Source organism: Lathamus discolor, chromosome 24, assembly GCF_037157495.1.
Source record: "Lathamus discolor isolate bLatDis1 chromosome 24, bLatDis1.hap1, whole genome shotgun sequence".
NCBI lineage: Eukaryota > Metazoa > Chordata > Aves > Psittaciformes > Psittacidae > Lathamus > Lathamus discolor.
The window spans coordinates 2,184,491-2,201,311 of record NC_088907.1 but is presented as its reverse complement, the minus strand read 5'-3'; the positions used below and the strand labels follow the sequence as shown (position 1 = coordinate 2,201,311).

Genomic DNA, 16,821 nt, shown 5'->3' with positions numbered 1-16,821 from the left:
GAACCATCGTTGTTGGGCGGGGGAACGGCGGCGGCTCCCCCGTTGTGACCGTGGGCTCGCCCGGAGGGCGAAGGCACGTGCGGAGCCGCTGGGCACCGGGAGCTCCGCCCCCCCGTCCCCCGTCCCTTCCCACCGGCACCGGAGCGCTCCAGCACCCCCCAACACCGCCCCCCTTTGTCACCCCCGTCCGCAACCACTGGGAGCATCCCCCCCCCGTTACCGGGCGCCCCCCGCCGCCCCGTTCCCAGCGCAGGGCACAGGAGCTCCCAAACAAACATCTCTTTATTGACGATAGAAACAGGCACCACAACGCGGGGCTGAGCCGCCACTGCTGCAGCGCCCGGGTAGCAGCGGGAGGCGTGGGGCAAAACTCCCTGAAGGTGATGCTGAGGAGGAAGGTGCTGGCTCGGCTCGGGCCGGAGGCCTCTCACTTCTCCGGCTTCTTGGGCAGCGGCCGGCGGAAGAGCAGGATGTGCGGCTCTGCGGGATAACGGGGCGGGGGGGGGGGGGGCGGTGTCAGGCCGGGCCCCGCGGCCGCAGCCCCCCCCCGCCCACCTCCGGGGCTCACCTGGCTCGTGGATCATGTAGTGCACCCAGCCCTGGCTCTGCTGCACGCCCAGGTTCCGCCACTCCGACTCCGAGAGCAGGTGGGTCTTGGGCACCAGCTTCGCGATGTCCTTGGGCAGCATCACGTGCCTGCAACGCCGCGGCCTCAGCCGGGGACACCGGGGCCCAACCGCAGGGGAACCGATACCGGACATCCCCGCCCCCCAAGTGCGCCATTACCGGGACACCCCCTCCTTACTCAGCAGCCATTACCGGGACACCCCCCCCAACAACTAAGCCGCTACCGGGACACCCGCCTCCCCCCCCTCAGGAGCCCCCCCGGCCGGCTGCCCCCCGCCTCACCGGTACTCGAACTCCTCATCGTCGTACTTGTCGGAGTAGTAGATCTGTTTGTGCGCCATGACCCACTCCTGCGGCCGCCCCTCCCCGCGCCCCCGCCGCGCCCTCACCTCAGCGGCCGTTGGCCCCCCCCCCCCCCTCGCGGCGCTTTCAAACGCCGCCGCCCCACGCTCTCAGTGGTCGGCGCCACGCAGCGGGAGGGGCGGAGCTGGCTCCTATTGGCTGCCGCTCGCAGGGCGCCGCTCGCCCGCTGGGGCCAACCCGGCGCGCTATTGGAAGAGCCGGATCACGTGGCGGGGGCGCGGTGAGGCCGTGCTGGAGGGTGCGGGCCGGAAGTGAGTTGCTGGCGCGGTGCGGGGCGGTGCGGGGCCGGGGGGCGGCTCTGCGGGCGCCGCCGGGACCGGAGGAGGCCGGCGGGAGACCCATGGTGCCCCGGTGAGCGCTGAGGGCCGGCCCGGGCGGGGGGAGCCGCCGCCAGGGACCGCGGCGGGGTTGACGCGGCCTGCGCAGCCCCCGCGGGAGCGGCCGGGCCGTGGGGCCGGGTCCTCGCCGCTCGCTGCCCCGCGGGGCCCCCTCCCCTCCGTGCCGGCCGCTCGCTTGTGTCCAGGTCTCGGTTCGCTCCGGTGCCCGCTCCCGGTGCGGCGGTGGCGGTGCGCGCCCGGGGCCTGTCGCTGCGCTCCGGCTCGGATCGCCCTGTGCGGGGTGTGCAGGGGCAGCCTGGGCGTTGCTGCCGGGGCAGGGGGGTCCCCGGGACCCCATAGCACGGCCTCAACGGGGACAGGGCACCGGCCCGTTTCCAAGGGAGCCGTGCCCTCAAGCCATGTCCGTGCTCCGCAGGGACAAGCCGCGGAGCAGCCCCGGGTGATGCCGACCGGGGCGGACGTTCTCCGTTGCGGGTCCTTGCCCCGCATGCAGCATGTCGTGTCCGTTACAGGCTGTTCTTGCTTTTCGGGTTGAGCTGCGGAGCTCCCTGGCTGTGGGTTGTGCGGACGCACGTTCTGGGCCCTGCCAGCCTTGACCCCTGGTGTCCGAACGGCCTTGTCACCACCAAAGGGGTCTGGCGCGGTGTTGCCAACCTGCGCTGCTGCACTTGCCAAGCAGGGCCCTCCTTATCACAGTAATCGTGTTAGCGCCCGCCCAGACTCCGGCGCAGGCCCCAGACAAGGGCATGATTGCTGCAAGGAAGTAAATCATGTTGCTGCCCTGCGCTGCTTGGCCTTGGCCGGGCACTGGGGGTGGGAAGAGCAGGGGCTCTGGAACTGCTCCTGCTTTGCTTGCCTTGTTTTTCCCTTGCAGAGCTTCCTGCCCTTCCTGGCTCCCCCTTCGGAGCCTCTTCCTGTGACTTTCTTCTCCACCGCTCCCCTGAGACGAGGGGGCTGCATTGCTGGGGGCTCTGCACGTCCTTGTGGTGCCAGCCAAGGGGGTGGCAGGAAGGGGCAGCTCTGCCCCCCCCTCCACCCCCCCCCATCCCAGGCTGCTTTTGCTCTCCCTGTGTGTGTGTGGCCGCTCCGTGCTGGTTATGGGGTTGGCTCCAACCCCCATTTCCATTTGCTGCTGTGGGCAAGGTCTGAGCAGAGTCAGGCCTCATGCTCCTTCCCAGCACATCCCAGCTCCATCCCCACTCAGATGGGAAGCAGGAGGCTTCTCTGGATCTCTTGCCCCGTGGTGGCAGTGCTGCAGCCCTGTGGTCAGTGAGGAGGAGGAGCAGGGTTTGCCTCGGTGCGAGGGCCAGCAGGGCAGGGCTGGCTAACTCCCTGTTTGTCCCCGAACCGCAGGTCGGATGCCACACGAGAGGGGCTGTGCGCTTCTGTTCCCTGCCTGGGGCCTGCCCTGCCCTGCCCTCCGCGGCGATGGAGTACGTGGTAAGGACCGCGGTGGAGGGCGAGGTGGCTTCGGTGGTGGATCCTGCCTCCCCTCTCCTTGCTGGCAGGGCCTCAGCCTCCTCCTCACATCTCCGCTGGCATGTCCTGGCCCCTCTTCTCAGCAGCAGAGAGGTGCTGGCAAGGAACACGTAGGTGCCGTATGATGCTCTTGTGATTGGAGTGGTGTTTTTTTGCTTCCTCCCTGCCCTGGAGGCTTGGGGATGGCTCCGTTGCTGGACCAAGAGGGTCTCTTGCCCCCGGCAAGGCGCGTACGTGCAGCAGGAGCTGGCGCACGGCTGCTTGCTCCTCACTGCAGCTTCTTGCCAAACCACTGGTGTGTTCCAGGTCTGTGACTCAGCTCCCACTTTGTGTTTCCTGGGAGGATGTAGGGCCAGCGCCTGGGAGCACAGCCTCGAGCGTCCCCTCTCTGCTCCTTGCCTCAGGCTGTGTGTGAAGTCCCAGCCCCAGGCACCCAAAAGTAGCCCTCATCCCTCTGCCTATCCTGTGCGTGGCGAGGGGAAGGGCAGCTGCCTGCTGGATGGGGCTCATTGCTGCATCTTCAGGCAGGGCCCTTGTTCTGTGGCCTCTGCCTTCAGTGCTCTGAGCCTGCCGGAATGCCCAGGAATGGGCTGTGGTGGCTGTTCCTCGTCTCTCCAAGGGCTGAGAGCAGCAATACATCTTGTGACTGCCTAGTGCAGGCCGGTGGGGTGACATGGGCTGAGTGGCCTCAGGAAGTTCTGATACAATCAGAAATGATTCCATCTTGGAAAAGCAGAGGCCTGTGTGCAGCTCCGGGGGTATCAGGGATGGCTGCTCTGAGCCCCATTGTCTGGCCAGGCCCTGAGCTGGTGGGAAGGGGCTGAGGAACGCCCCCCCATTCCCTTTGCAATTCCCTTCTGCTCCTCCCTGGGGAAGCGCTTGTGCTCACGGAGCTGCTGCTGCCGTGCCAAAGGATCCTGGTCCCACATCCGCCGGTGGCCGAGCTCTCGGTGGCTCCCCCCGGCAGCGGGGGGCTGCGGCTGCCCCTCGCGGGGCTGGCGGCTTCCTGGCTCCCTGGCCCCGGCTTCCTGCTTTTCTTTAGTGCCGTGGCCACGGGAAGGTCACAGCAAGGGGGCCCCCGGCGGGGACGAGCTCGTTGGAGGACGGCACTGCGGGCTCCCGGCGCCAGTGGCGGCTGAGGTGGGGCTGGCGTCGCCGCGCTCCAGCACCGGGAGGGTGATGAACCCACCAGCGTGAGCCGCGGCCCCTCGCACCGGGCTGGAGCCCATTTCCAGCTCGGTCCTGGCTTCGTTTCCGTGTCCCCGTGGCGCGGTGCCAGAGCTTGGGAAGTGGGGCCGGCAGCCGGGTCCAAGCAGGGAGAGCCCTTCCCTTGGGCTGGATTGACCCGGGTTTGGCGCTGTGGCTGGTGCTCAGCAAAGGCCCCTGCCTGTGGTGGGTCAGAGGGGTTGGAATCCCTGCTTCAGCCATGTGAGGTGGAAGCAGGGAGGAGAAGGAAGGAGAGAGCTTTTGCCCCCTGGGGGAGGCCCATACGCATTCATAGTGCCGCCGGTGCGCTGGGAAGGGGGGAGCGGGTGCCCCCGACCCCCGCACCCGCTGCTGGGGGCTCCCCCCGCTGCAAGGGGCCGCGGTTTGCTCCCCGCTCGCTCCCTCCCGCTGGCTCCGCCTGTGACCTTGATTTTTCCGCTCCAGATAGGCGCAGGGTCCCCTCCCCTCGCCGCCAGCCCCTCCTGCGCTGCAGCCCCTGCCCGTGAGTCAGCACGGCCCTTCCGAGCAGCGGCGGCCGCTCAGCCCCGCGCCCGCCGGGCTGCGGGAAGCAGCAGCCGCCTCTCCCGCCCGCGCTGAGCCCACCTGTATCCTGCTCCTTGCGCATCCTCCTGCTCCCAAAGGATCGCTGTCCCTGCATCCCCGCCGGCTGCGAGCGCCGCTGGCACTTCAGCATCGCGGCCCCCTCCCGGCGCCGGGCGCCGCTGCCCCCGGCAGAGCCCGGCGAGCCAACGGCGGCCGCCCGCTGCCGGCACGTGGGTTGCGTGGCTTTGGCCACCACAGAAGGACCTTGTTCGCTCCTGGCCGGTGCTCGCAGCGGGGCTGGGCCGGGCTTGGATGCGCTCTGAGGCTGCCTTGTCTCAGGGCGTTAAATATTCATGCTTCTGATTTCCTCTTAGCGGGGCTGGAGCCAGCTGCGGGGCAGCAGCGCGGGACCGGGCCGAGGGGCTGCAGCCAGCCCCGCCTCAAGACAATGGGATTTGCGGCGGAGCAACGCGGGGCTGGGGGGCTTGAGGAGCTCCGGGCTAGGGGCAGAGTGTGCTGAGCACCCCCGGGGCGTCGCCACAGCCCCGTTTCCTCCGCGCCGCAGCGGGGTTGCGCTCTGTCCATCCGGATCCGCACATCCTTTGCTGACGCCGCTCAGGATCGATCGGCTGCGCCGGCACGGAGCCGAGCAGCCCCCGGCCCCGCTGCCTGGCGCCCCGGGGCCGGCTCTCGCTGCCGGCCATGCCGGGCTGGCGCAGTCCCGGCACGGAGCTCGGCCGAGGCTTGTGCCTGGGGGCAGCTTCCGCGTTGGGACCCTCCATGGGCCCCCCGTGAGCCCCGGGCAGCTGCTCCAGGCGGGCCGGGCCGGCGCCCCGCGCTCAGCATGGATCTCCTGCAGAAGAGCAAATACAGCCACCTGCGGAACGAGTCCGTCTCCTCCCTGGAGGAGGCCGTGGGGGTCCCAGGCTCCCCGGTCGAGCCCCTCCTGGGCACACGGTCGCTGTCTGGCTCCTTGTCCTCTTCCTCCCTCGGCCCCGCAGCGCCTCTCGGGGAGTTGTCGCCCGAGTCCGAAGACAGCCCCACCACGCTCTGCTCCTTCTTCCCCAAAATGGCCAACCTGAAGCTCTCCAACCCTGCCAACCTGCTCAGCCTGCGCGGCTCCTCGGGCAGCAGCAGCCCCGGGGAGCCCCCGGCACCGGCACCGGGGGGAAACGCCAGCCCCGGCTCAGCGGGACCTGTTGCTGTCTGTTCCCAGGATATGAACAAGCTGAGCTGCGGGAAGAAGACGCGGGTGGAAGGCGGCCAGCTCGGGGGGGACGAATGGACCCGGCACGGCAGCTTCGTCAATAAGCCCACCCGTGGCTGGCTGCACCCCGATGACAAAGTCATGGGCCCCGGGGTCTCCTACCACGTCCGTGTGAGTGCTGGGGACTGGGGGGGGGTGGTGTGGGAAGGGTGATGGTGGGGATTTGGGGACCTCCTGGCGTGTTCCTTGGTTGTGGTAGGTGGGCAGTGGGGTTCCTGGGGTGCTCAGGCTGACCGTGCTCTCTCCCGCAGTATATGGGCTGCGTGGAAGTCCTGCAGTCCATGAGGGCTTTGGATTTCAACACCAGGACGCAGGTCACCAGGTGAGCTCTGCCTCTTTGGGGAGGGTCTGAGCCCCACGCAAGCTCCTGGGGATGTGTGGGGCTTTTTTGAGGGGCTGGGCTGCCTGCAGCAGCCGCGTCAGATTCACACCGATGTGCTTCCCTGGCTCGAAGAGCCCTATTTGTCACCGTGTCCCTTGTGTGCTGGTCCCGTGGCTGGGCGGTGTCACTGCTGGCGGGGGGACTGACATCCTGCTTGCTCCCTACAGGGAGGCCATTGGGCTGGTGTGCGAGGCTGTGCCCGGTGCCAAGGGAGCTGTGAGGAGGAGGAAGGTGAGGCCAAGTTGGGGGGGCTCAGCAGCATCAGTGCTGAGGATGAGGTGCCCATCTCTGCCTGGGGTGGCTGCAGGATGTGGCCTGGGTACCCCCTCCCCACACTGCTCTTTGTCCCCAGCCCTGCGGCCGCTCCCTCAACTCCATCCTGGGCAAGAGCAACCTGAAGTTTGCTGGCATGCCCATCACCCTGACCATCTCCACCAGCAGCCTCAACCTCATGGCATCTGATTGCAAGCAGGTGAGAGCAGGGGGGATCCGTGCCAGGGTCTTCAGGTGAGCAGGAATCCTGCTGAGGGACAGGGGATGTCCCCAGCCTCTTAGGAGATGTCTTGGGGGGCTGTGACCTGCTGGGTGCCCATCGCCCCCCAGACCCTGGGGGCAAAGAGGTTGGGGCGATGCCCCAGAGACTGAGAGACCCAGGTCCCCTGGCCTGGGGCCAGTGGGTTTTGATCCCACTCCCTGTGGCCCTGCTCGGGCCCCAGACTTTCTCCTGGTGGCCTGTGGCTCCTAACACCACAGTGTGGAGGAGTGTGCATTGGGAGGAGCAGGAGGTGCCACAGAGGAGCTCCTGGCTGTGTCCAACAACCTCTCTGCCTTGCAGATCATTGCCAACCACCACATGCAGTCCATCTCCTTCGCTTCTGGGGGAGACCCGGTGAGTACAGGGGTCCCCATCGCATGTGTCCTGCCCCGGGCTGTGGCTCGGTGCCTCCCTGCACTCGTCTCACCCCTGGTGTCTCGCCCGCAGGACACAGCTGAGTACGTCGCCTACGTTGCCAAAGACCCCGTCAATCAGCGAGGTGAGGCTGCTCTGGGGGTGTTGAGGCTCAGCTCAGGGTGGCACCGGCCCCTGTGAGGAAGCTCTGGGATGCATAGAGCAGGCTCAAGGCGAGGAGGACTTGGAATCATGGAATGGGTTGGGTTGGAAGGACCTTAAAACTGATCCAGCTCCAACCCCTGCCACGGGCAGGGACCCCTTCCGCTAGAGCAGGGTGCTCCAGCCTGGCCTTGAGCCCTGCCAGGGATGGGGCAGCCACAGCTTCTCCATTCAACCCATTCTAGTTCCCCACTACCCTCACAGGGAAAAGCTTCTGCCCAAGAGTCTCCCCTCTGGCAGGTTAAAGCCTTTCCCCTTGGCCTGTCCCTGCATCCTTTGTCCAAAGCCCCTCTCCAGGTTTCCTGTGGCCCCTTCAGGCACTGGGGCTGCTCTAAGAAGCAAGCCTGGGAAGTTAGATCTCATCTATCATGTCTCTGCAGCCTGCCATATCCTGGAGTGCCCCGAGGGCTTGGCGCAGGACGTGATCAGCACCATTGGGCAGGCCTTTGAGCTGCGCTTCAAGCAGTACCTGAAGAACCCCCCAAAGCTGGTGACACCCCACGACAGGTAAGGGCAGTGGAGGGGGAGGTGGGAGGGTGCCTGGGTTTGGAGGGGGGTATCAGCTGCTCACCTGGGCCATGCCTTCCCCAGGATGGCTGGGTTTGATGGATCTGCCTGGGATGAGGAAGAGGAGGAACCAGCCCCTGATCACCAGTACTACAACGACTTCCCTGGCAAGGAGCCTCCCATTGGGGGGGTCGTGGACATGCGGCTGCGGGATGGGGCTGCTCAGACCCCCAATCACTTGGGGGCCACGCTGGTAAGGCTCCGGGCACAGCCCTGGGGGGAGTTCCATGGTCCGAGGGTGATGCAGGGGCCTCGTGGTGTTTATCTCCCCAGCACCTCTATCCCAGGGGGTACCTGGAAGGGGTGGGCAGTGCAGGGGGACTCACCTCCACCTCTCGCTGCAGCCCGTCGGCCAGTCCAGTGGGGAGTACGACCCCCAGAAGCAGCATGCTCCTGCCCAAGGTAACGGGATGGCCATGGCTGGTCCCCATCTGCCTTCCTGGACACAGTGGGTGCTGGGTTTGGGGCTAGAGCCCTGCTCACCACAGTGCTCTTGGCAGGAGGGAGAGAGAAATACCCAGCTCCAGTGGGTGCATCCGGCCGCACGGACCTGTTTGATGACCCATCTTATGTCAACGTGCAGAACATGGACAAGACCCGGCAAGCATCAGCTGCCAGCACCCCCGCGACAGCCAACGGTAGCACCCAGAGAGACCTCTTTGACATGAGTGAGTGGTGCGGGGCTGGGGGGGGGGCAGTGGGCTTGGCCGTGGTCCCACCCCCGCTCCTCCTCTCCCTGCAGAGCCTTTTGAAGACGCTCTGCGTGTTCCCCCGTCCGTGCCCGTGGGGCTGCCCCCTGCCCAAGTGGTGGCCTCCATGGAGGAGCAGCTGAGACGAGAGCCCTGGTACCATGGGAAGATGAACCGCAAGGAGGCCGAGAAGCTGCTGAAGGTGAACGGAGACTTCCTGGTGCGGGAGAGCACCACCACCCCGGGGCAGTACGTGCTGACCGGCCTGCAGGGCGGGCAGCCCAAGCATCTGCTGCTCGTCGATCCTGAGGGAGTGGTGAGTCCACGCAACGCCCCAGGGATGGAGCTTGGCACAGTCTGGGCGGTTTCAAGAGCCTCAAGGGCTCCTGGGGAATACCTCGGGGTTGGTTTGGGGGCTGGAGGGGGCCCAGGGCTGCATGGGGACCCCTTGGGCCTCCTGTTAGCAGGGGCAGCCTCCTGAGTGTCCCTCCCCTGACCCCCAAGGTGCGGACAAAAGACCATCGCTTTGAGAGCGTCAGCCACCTCATCAGCTACCACATGGACAATCACCTGCCCATCATCTCAGCCGGCAGCGAGATGTGCCTGCAGCAGCCTGTGGAGAGGAGACTCTGAGTGCCCTGGGGCGCATCCCCCCCGGCCCCGCTCCCTGCCCAGGGCACCCTTGGACTCTGAGCTGGGTGCTCTGTCGGGACTGAGCATGGACGCGGCCGGGGCCTGTCCCCGCTGGTGTGGCGCGAGCTGCCGGCGTGGCTGCAGGGGGGTCTCTTCTTGCCAAAGCCCCTGCTGGGCACCCCAGCTCCAGCCTTCACCCAGCAGCTCAGTTCCTGCCACAGCCTGGCCCCGCTGCTGGGCCATGGCCGCTCGCACCCAATGGCGTGGGCACGGGAATGGTAGAGCTGAGCCCCCCGGGGTGCGGAGGGGGCGCAGCCTCCCCCCCAGCCCCATTCTGACTGTACCCGGTCACTTTACGTGTTAACTCTGTGCCTTGACCCGCAGGTCCCACACTCTTATGCAATGGTGGGGGGCTGGGGATGGAGCCCCCCCCTCCCCATGCTCCCAACCCCACCGTGCTCCTTCCCGGGATGTGCCCCGGCAGCCGGGGGGTGGCGGGAGGGCCCCCCCCATGCATGGTGTTCCTCCCCAAGCCAAAGTGCAGCCCTGCCCCGGGCCCTGCTCTACCAAAGGAACCGGCGCTCGGTATTAAAGTTGGTATTTCTCTAGGCCGTGCCTGGTGTCACGGCGGCACCGGCCGCAGCGTCGCGCATCCACAGGCACGTGGCCGCCTCCGTCCTTTCCCCCCCGCGCCTTCCCCGTGGTCCGCTCCGCTCCCCCCCACGGGCGCTGCACATGGTCCGTCTCGCTGAGCTTCACCCAGCTCAGAGCGCTGGAGTTGGTGCATTCTCCCCCCGCGGGACTGTGTACATGGTTCATCCCATTGCGGGCCCCCTCTTAGCGCCGCGCTGCGCTTGGGCCGCCCTGTGATTGGCTGCGCACCGCCCTCTTGCGCGGTGATTGGTTCCGCCGGACCGCTCCGCCCCTCGTCGCGGTGATTGATTGGCTCCGCCCCGCCTCTCGCGCTGTGATTGGCTCCGTGCGGGCCCCGGTTGCGGGTGGCGGCGGCGGCGGGGCCATGGCGCGGTGGCGGCGGTGAGGGCCATGGCGGCCCCGCACGCGGAGAAGCTGGAGGGAAGCGTCCCGGCCCCGCCGCCCCCCCCGGGGCCCCCGCACCCCGCGGGCAGCGCCGCCGCCGGCGGGCCCGGCCGCAAGCAGGGGAAGGCAGGTGAGAGCGGGCGGACCGGGACCGGGACCGCGCATGGCGGGGGCCGGCACCGCCTGACGCGGCCCCGTTTGTCCCGGCAGGGCTGCAGATGAAGAGCCCCGAGAAGAAGCGGCGCAAGTCCAACACGCAGGTAGGGCACGGCCCGGCAGCGGGGCCGCGGCCGGGCGCGGGGCCGCTCTGAGCGCCGCCGCCTCCCGCCGCAGGGCCCCGCCTATTCGCACCTCTCGGAGTTCGCGCCGCCGCCCACCCCCATGGTGGATCACCTGGTGGCCTCCAACCCCTTCGAGGACGACTTCGCGGCGCCCAAAGCGGGCGCAGCCGCCGCCGCCTCCTTCCTCGGCAGCCCCGTCCCCTTCGGCGGCTTCCGCGTCCAGGCCGGGATGTCCCCGCAGGTGCCCCCCGGGTACGGCGGCGGCCCCCAGCCCCTGCGGCGCCAGCCCCCGCCCTTCGCCCCCGGGCAGATGGGCCCGGCCTTCAGCATGGCCCCGCAGGGCCCCGGCTACGGGCAGCCGGGCGCCGTGGGCTTCCCGGGGCAGCCCTTCGGGCAGCCGCTGGGGCCGAGCTTCAGCCCGCCCGGGGCGCCGCTGCTGCAGGGGCCGGTCGGCACCTTCGGGCCCATGATCTCCCCGACGCTGGGGCAGCCCCCGCGGGGGGACGTGGGCCCCGGCCCGCCGCTGAACCCGCCCCCCGGGGGCCCGGCCGTGGGGCAGCGCTTCGGCCAGCCCGGCAGCCTCTTCGGACAATCGCCCCTGCAGCGGCCCGGGCAGGGCGGGCCCCCGCTGCCCCCCACCGCCAGCCCCTTCCCCGGGGCTGACCCCGGCTTCCCGCCCGGCGGCGAGGAGGGGGGCAAGAGCCTGAACCCCCCGCCCGGAGCCTTTGCCCCGGAGCAGCACTCGGGCTCTCCCGCCGCCGTCAACGGGGCCCAGCCCGGCTTCAACCCCGGCAGCGCCGGGCGCGGCTCCGGCACCCCCGAGACCAACAGCCTCCCTCCACCACCGCCGGGGAAGGCAGCGGGGGGCTCGGGCCATCAGCCGCCGCCGGGGCTGGTGTACCCGTGCGGGGCCTGCCGCAACGAGGTGAACGACGACCAGGACGCCATCCTGTGCGAGGCCTCGTGCCAGAAGTGGTTCCACCGGGAGTGCACTGGGATGACGGAGAACGCCTACGGGCTGCTCACCACCGAGGCCTCAGCCGTCTGGGCCTGCGACTTCTGCCTCAAGACCAAGGAGATCCAGTCCGTGTACGTGCGAGAGGGCCTGGGACAGCTGGTGGCTGCCAACGACGGCTGAGCCGCCCTCCACCCCGGACCCTCCCTGCCACCGGGCACGGACTGACCCCCGTTTCTGGCACCGTCTCCAGCTGGAGAGACGGAGCCAGGCACCGGCTCGGTACCGGCTGTGCCATCACCAGCCCTTTCCTGGGGAAGGGGGGTGCTTCCATGGCCCCATTGCATACTCGGGGCAGTCCCGGTGCTCTCTTCTCTCCCTGGTGCTCGGGATGGCCCCGGTGCCCCCCCCCCGTTATCCCGTTTAATGGAAACTTTTGTACCGTCGCCATAAACCTCTCAACCGCGCGTGTCTGTGTCTCGCTTCGTGCCCGCCGCGGGGGGGCGGAAAACGGGGGCGGTGTCCGGTAGCGGCGGGGGGGGGGCCTCATGCGCCCCGCCCCACCGCCATCCCATTGGCCGTTGGTGTCACGTGCAAGCCCCTTCCCGAGGGCGGTGACCGGCACCGGAGAAAGTTACCGGCGGGACCGCGGCGCCAGGTACCGCCCCCCCCCCCCCCCCCATCAGCATCACCCCCGGGAACGGAGCCGGGAGCGGGGTCGCCCCCGCGGCTCCAACGGGAACCGGCGGGGGGACGGGGTGGGGGTGGTGTCCGCGGGGGGATTTGAAGCCCCACGGGCCGGATCCGGGTCCCTGAGTGGTGGCGGGGCTGCCCGTGTACCCGGTACCCCCTTCCCACCCGGTACCGCCGCCTCCCCGCGGGGCTCGGTGCCCCCGGGCCGGGCCCTGTGCCCCCCACCCCCGGCCGGGTCCAGTGTCCCCGGTCCACCTGCCCGGCGGCATCAGGCGGCTATAAATACCCGTGTGATGGAAACCACGGGTATAAAGGGAGCAGCTGCTGCCGGTGGAGGGGGCCCGGGGGGGTGCTGCTGCCTGCGAGCACTGCCGGGTCCGGGTCCAGGTCGCGTCCCTCCGCCTGTCTCCCTGTAGGTGGCTCCGGGCCGTGCCCATGGCGGAGAAACCGGAGCCCCGGGACTCGGAGAGCAGCAGCCGGGAGCCGGTGGGCAGCGAGGTGAGGGCCGGGCTGTGGGCACGGGCCGCGGGCACGGGGGGCGAGGGGCCGGGACCGAAGGTGCCGCCACCCCCTTTCTCGCAGGGGCTGCCCGTGGAGACGCTGGGTCCGGAGCTGGAGCTGGAGGAGGAGGAGGAGGAGGATGAAGGCAGCCGGGACCCCGTCGCAGGCAGGCGGCCGCGCAGGGGCCGGGCAGGTCGGGGGCCGCGGGGACGCCGCTCACCGCCGCTCTCTCAATCCTCCAGCAGTGGCCGTCGAGGCCGCAGCCGTTTCCGCCGTGCCCGCGGGGCTTGGGCCGAGCGGGGACCCGGGGCCCGGGCTCCTGCCGGGGGAACGCGGGACCCCCCAGCACCCGGAGGAGCACCAGGATCCCGGGGCCGAGCACGCTCGGGATGGCGCCGCAGAGCCCGGTGGTGACGAGCAGGAAGAGCCCGATGCCGAGCCCGATGCCGGGGCTGAGCCCCCCGCTGCAGGTCAGGTCCTGCGGGGGCCGGGCAGGGGGGACCGGGCATGGGGGCAGCCCCTCCCTGGAGGTGCCCGTCCCTCCCCAGAGCCACCAGTGGAGGAAGGGACCTGCACCAGCAGCGATGATGATGTGGAGGGGCTGCGGCGACGGCGGGGCCTTCAGCCCCGTCCTGGGCCCACCCCTCCCGTGCCAGCCCCGCACCGGGGGACTCCGGGCTCCGGGGATGAGGATGGGCTCAGCATGAGCAAGTACCTGCTGGGGGCTGTGGCGCTGGTGGCCGTGGGGCTGCTGATTGTGTCCGGTGAGTGGGGTCCTGGGGCAGGATGGGGGTCCTGGGGCAGGGTTAGGGCCGTGCCTCCCCTTCATCATCCCTTCTTGTCCCCAGGTGGCATCTATGACCCAGCAGATGGTGAGTGCTGGGCAGGATGCGGACACACGGCAACGTGCACGTGGCTCTGATTCGATGCCTCCCTCCTGTCTGGTTCCACTCCCTAGACCCCACGGAGCACGTGGTGAACCGGGATGTGGCAGCCGGGGAGCAGGAGCTGCTGCCGCCCATTGACAGCAACGTAAGGAGGGGTCCGCAGTGGAGCGGAGCCCCCCTGAGCTGACCAGGGGCAGGCGGCACCCCCTGCTCCATCCTTCCTCTCCCCCAGGCCTCGCAGAAGAAGCTGCCACCGTCCGGTGCCGGGGACCCGCGGAGCCCGCAGTCCCTGAGCCTGCTCCTGGACAAGCTGGCCAAGGAGAACCAGGAGATCCGGCTCATGCAGGCAGAGCTGCAGGTGGGGCCTGGGGAGCCGGTGCCGTGTCCCGGTGCTGCTGCCCCCGTCCCACCTCACTCATGGCCCCGCTGCCCTCCAGGCCCACAAGGAAGAGCTGCAGGTGCTGCTGCACAAGAGCGAGGGCAAAGCGGCGGCGGCCGGGGCGCAGCAGCAGAGCCTGGAGGCAGAGAACGCGCGGCTCCGGGTGGCGCTGGAGCGGGAAGCGGCTGCGCTGCGGGAGGCCCGGGCTGAGCTGCAGCGCCTGCGGGAGCCCGCGGCACCGGAGCAGCCCCCCGGTCCCAGTGGGGACGCGGCAAGGCGCGAAGGCACACGGTTGGCGTCGGTGCGGAGGGAGCTGGCGGGGGCCCTGGAGCGGGCACAAGGCGCTGGGGGGCTCGAGGCACTGGTGGCGGAGCTGAGCGCCCTGGAGCAGCGCCTGGGCCGGGAGCTGGAGGCGGGGGGGCCCTGGAAGAAGCCGTTCAAGGCAGAGAAGAAGGAGAGCAAGCGGCACAAGCGGCACAGTGCCGGCGAGCGCGAGAGGAGGGGGTACGGCAAACCCCATGGGCACGGCAAGGACGCCCGGTTCCCCCGGGAGCACAAGCAGGGCAAAGCCTGGGGGAAGCCGTCTCACGGGGCCCCCTTCAGCCGGTACCGGGTGCCCCAGGGCTGTGTTGGGGTGGCCGAATGCGCCCGCAAGGAGGGCCGGGAGGTGTTGGGGACCGCGCTGGAGCCGGTGCAGAAGACCCAGTTCCTGCGGCTGCTGGAGGGGTTCATGGGGCGGCTGGGCTGGGGGCAGCACTTTGGGGGGGTGGCGGCGCGGCTGGACGGGGCCTTCGGGGCCGATGGGGCCTTTGCCCATGACCGCCTGCGCTTCACCGACTTCGTGGAGGAGGTGGAGGAGATGCTGGAGGAGGTGGCGCGGCGTGAGCGGGGCGACGAGGACGCGGCCGACGGCTTCGAGGAGTTCGTGCTGCGCCACTACAGCAGGTGAGGGGCAGCGGGGCCGGGGGGGCGCGGGGCTCGGCCCTTGCTCCCCATCACAGCCCCCCCCTTCTCTTGCAGCACCGCTGGGAAGGAGCGAGGGTGGAGACCCCCTGGCACCACAGGGTAGAGCCGGGGTGGCCGCCCCATCGCAGCCTTGACCCAGCACCCCCGTGGAGGGCTCCCGACGGGCTGGTTTTTGGGGGGCTGGGGGCTGCCATCGCGCCCCACAGGGGCCGTGTCCCCAAGAAGACACTCAGTGTGATTGATGCTGCTACCACGCAATAAAGTCACCGCTGGGCAGAGCTGTGCCTGCTGGGGGCGAACGGGGTGCGGGGGGAGATGGGGAGCGGGGAGGGAAGGGGGCAGCGTGGCGAGGGGGGGGGCAGGTTTTGGGGTCCTCCCTCTGTCCCCCCGCCCTGCAGGGGGCGCCGTGATGCGTGAGAGCCGCCGGAGGGGCGGAGTCATCGGGGCCGCTCCCCGCCCCGCCCTCCTCGGGCCGTACCATCGGGCTCTCCCGCTGGGGGGGGGGGGGGGGGGGGGGCGTGGTCGGGGCGCGGATGGCGGCGCCGCGCGCGGTGCTGCTGCTGAGCGGGAAGAGGAAATCGGGGAAGGATTTTGTGGCCGAGGAGCTGCGGAGCCGGTACCGGGGGGGGGGGGGGTCGGTACCGATGGGTCGGGCCAGGTACCTGGGGGCGGGGCCGGTACCGGGAGATGGGGCTGGTACCGAGGGGGGGTCGGTACCGAGGCCGGTACCGGTGGGTCGGGGCAGGTACCGTGCCCAGTGCAGGTGCCTCTGACTCCTCTCCCACAGGCTGGGCCCCGATGTCTGCACCGTGCTGCGCCTCTCCGGACCCCTCAAGGAGCAGTACGCCAAGGTACGGGGCCGGGATGCGCTGTGCCGTGCCGAGCTGTGCCATCCTGCTCTGAGCCTTACCGTGCTGTGCTGAGCCAGACCACGCCGCAGCGTGCCCCGTGCCCTCTGACCCTGTATCCCTGCAGGAGCATGGCCTGGACTTCCAGCGGCTCCTGGACGCCAGCGCCTACAAGGAGACGTTCCGGCAGGACATGATCCGCTGGGGCGAGGAGAAGCGCCGCGCCGACCCCGGCTTCTTCTGCAGGGCAGCGGTGGAGGGAGCGGCGCAGCCGGTGTGGGTGAGCCGGGAGGGACACGGGGACACGCGGGATGCGGAGGCTCGGGGACGGGCGCTGACAGAGCCCCTGCCAAGGTGGTGAGCGACACGCGGCGCCTCTCGGACGTGGAGTGGTTCCGGGATGTCTACGGTGACGCGGTGCAGACCGTGCGGGTCGTGGCCACCGAGGAGACGAGGAAGAGGAGGAACTGGGTCTTCGTTGCTGGTGAGCGACTGCTGCACTGAGTGCTCTGCTGAACCCGGGGCTCTGCCGGCAGCAGGGCTGCCCCATAGACGGATCCACCACTGGCCCCTGGCTGTGGCAGCTGGAGGGTTCAGGTGAAGCCCCCCCAGCTCCATGGGCTGAGGCTGTGGCAGGGGATGGACAGAGCCTGGCCCGGGCTGGGGCCTCACCTGGGCTCTGCTCTTCCCCAGGGGTGGATGACGCCGAGTCCGAGTGTGGCCTGGACCAGGGCGTGAGCTTCGACTGGGTGATCACCAATGATGGGGATGAGCTGTCCCTGGACCAGCAGCTGGAGACGCTCCTGCAGGCGCTCCGCAGCCGCCTGTAGCTGTGGCCTCTCTCCCGGTGCTGGGGGGGGGGGTCCCAGATCCCCCCTTGTGTCTGTGCTGGAAGTAAAGCTCTGACACCGAGAGCCAATGCCACCTGGCTCCCGTCTCACTTCCCTTGGGAAGGGTGTTCACATGGGGCTGGGGACACGGGTGATGCCCCTCGGGGTTCCCCCCCCCCAGCTTTGTGGGGTAGGGGCAGAGGTGCAGTTTAATTAATGGGGGGTCACCAGCTGGGCG

The 16,821-nt window shown here is 69.6% G+C and overlaps 5 protein-coding genes across 13 annotated transcripts; 4 read left to right on the top strand and 1 right to left on the bottom strand.

Moving 5' to 3' along the window:
* Window positions 1–264: 264 nt before the first annotated feature.
* On the bottom strand, window positions 265–1,019 carry CKS1B (CDC28 protein kinase regulatory subunit 1B). The gene is made up of 3 exons (XM_065659900.1): window positions 910–1,019; window positions 569–696; window positions 265–480 (listed from the first exon to the last, which is right to left on the bottom strand). The coding sequence occupies exons 1-3, from the start codon at window positions 966–968 to the stop codon at window positions 428–430; spliced, it is 240 nt and encodes a 79-aa protein (XP_065515972.1). The 5' UTR covers window positions 969–1,019; the 3' UTR covers window positions 265–427.
* Window positions 1,020–1,167: 148 nt separating this feature from the next.
* Window positions 1,168–9,813, top strand: SHC1 (SHC adaptor protein 1). 7 transcript variants are annotated; one of them, XM_065659884.1, is made up of 13 exons: window positions 1,265–1,341; window positions 2,682–2,768; window positions 5,773–5,934; window positions 6,075–6,145; window positions 6,373–6,436; window positions 6,558–6,677; window positions 7,041–7,239; window positions 7,697–7,823; window positions 7,908–8,076; window positions 8,228–8,285; window positions 8,384–8,551; window positions 8,626–8,888; window positions 9,077–9,813. In XM_065659884.1, exons 2-13 carry the CDS (start codon window positions 2,757–2,759, stop codon window positions 9,203–9,205), a joined length of 1,542 nt encoding a protein of 513 aa, XP_065515956.1. In that variant the 5' UTR covers window positions 1,265–1,341; window positions 2,682–2,756; the 3' UTR covers window positions 9,206–9,813. The 7 variants fall into 7 exon arrangements, with proteins under 7 accessions (XP_065515958.1, XP_065515957.1, XP_065515956.1 ...); XM_065659883.1 differs by lacking the exon at window positions 1,265–1,341 and having other exon boundaries at window positions 2,588–2,768; window positions 7,041–7,094; window positions 7,188–7,239; XM_065659886.1 differs by lacking the exons at window positions 1,265–1,341; window positions 2,682–2,768 and adding an exon at window positions 1,168–1,241.
* Window positions 9,814–10,155: 342 nt separating this feature from the next.
* On the top strand, window positions 10,156–11,946 carry PYGO2 (pygopus family PHD finger 2). Its single transcript, XM_065659899.1, has 3 exons — window positions 10,156–10,373; window positions 10,454–10,503; window positions 10,577–11,946. Exons 1-3 carry the CDS (start codon window positions 10,250–10,252, stop codon window positions 11,660–11,662), a joined length of 1,260 nt encoding a protein of 419 aa, XP_065515971.1. The 5' UTR covers window positions 10,156–10,249; the 3' UTR covers window positions 11,663–11,946.
* Window positions 11,947–12,012: 66 nt separating this feature from the next.
* Window positions 12,013–15,183, top strand: PBXIP1 (PBX homeobox interacting protein 1). Of its 3 annotated transcripts, XM_065659880.1 has the most exons (10): window positions 12,013–12,137; window positions 12,589–12,670; window positions 12,755–12,839; window positions 12,916–13,143; window positions 13,222–13,437; window positions 13,522–13,545; window positions 13,632–13,705; window positions 13,793–13,918; window positions 13,998–14,884; window positions 14,960–15,183. In XM_065659880.1, exons 1-10 carry the CDS (start codon window positions 12,028–12,030, stop codon window positions 15,006–15,008), a joined length of 1,881 nt encoding a protein of 626 aa, XP_065515952.1. In that variant the 5' UTR covers window positions 12,013–12,027; the 3' UTR covers window positions 15,009–15,183. The 3 variants fall into 3 exon arrangements, with proteins under 3 accessions (XP_065515952.1, XP_065515951.1, XP_065515950.1); XM_065659879.1 differs by having other exon boundaries at window positions 12,919–13,437; XM_065659878.1 differs by having other exon boundaries at window positions 12,916–13,437.
* A 237-nt stretch (window positions 15,184–15,420) lies between these two features.
* On the top strand, window positions 15,421–16,677 carry PMVK (phosphomevalonate kinase). Its single transcript, XM_065660074.1, has 5 exons — window positions 15,421–15,521; window positions 15,693–15,756; window positions 15,881–16,033; window positions 16,108–16,237; window positions 16,447–16,677. The coding sequence occupies exons 1-5, from the start codon at window positions 15,439–15,441 to the stop codon at window positions 16,581–16,583; spliced, it is 567 nt and encodes a 188-aa protein (XP_065516146.1). The 5' UTR covers window positions 15,421–15,438; the 3' UTR covers window positions 16,584–16,677.
* The last annotated feature ends 144 nt before the right edge of the window (window positions 16,678–16,821 follow it).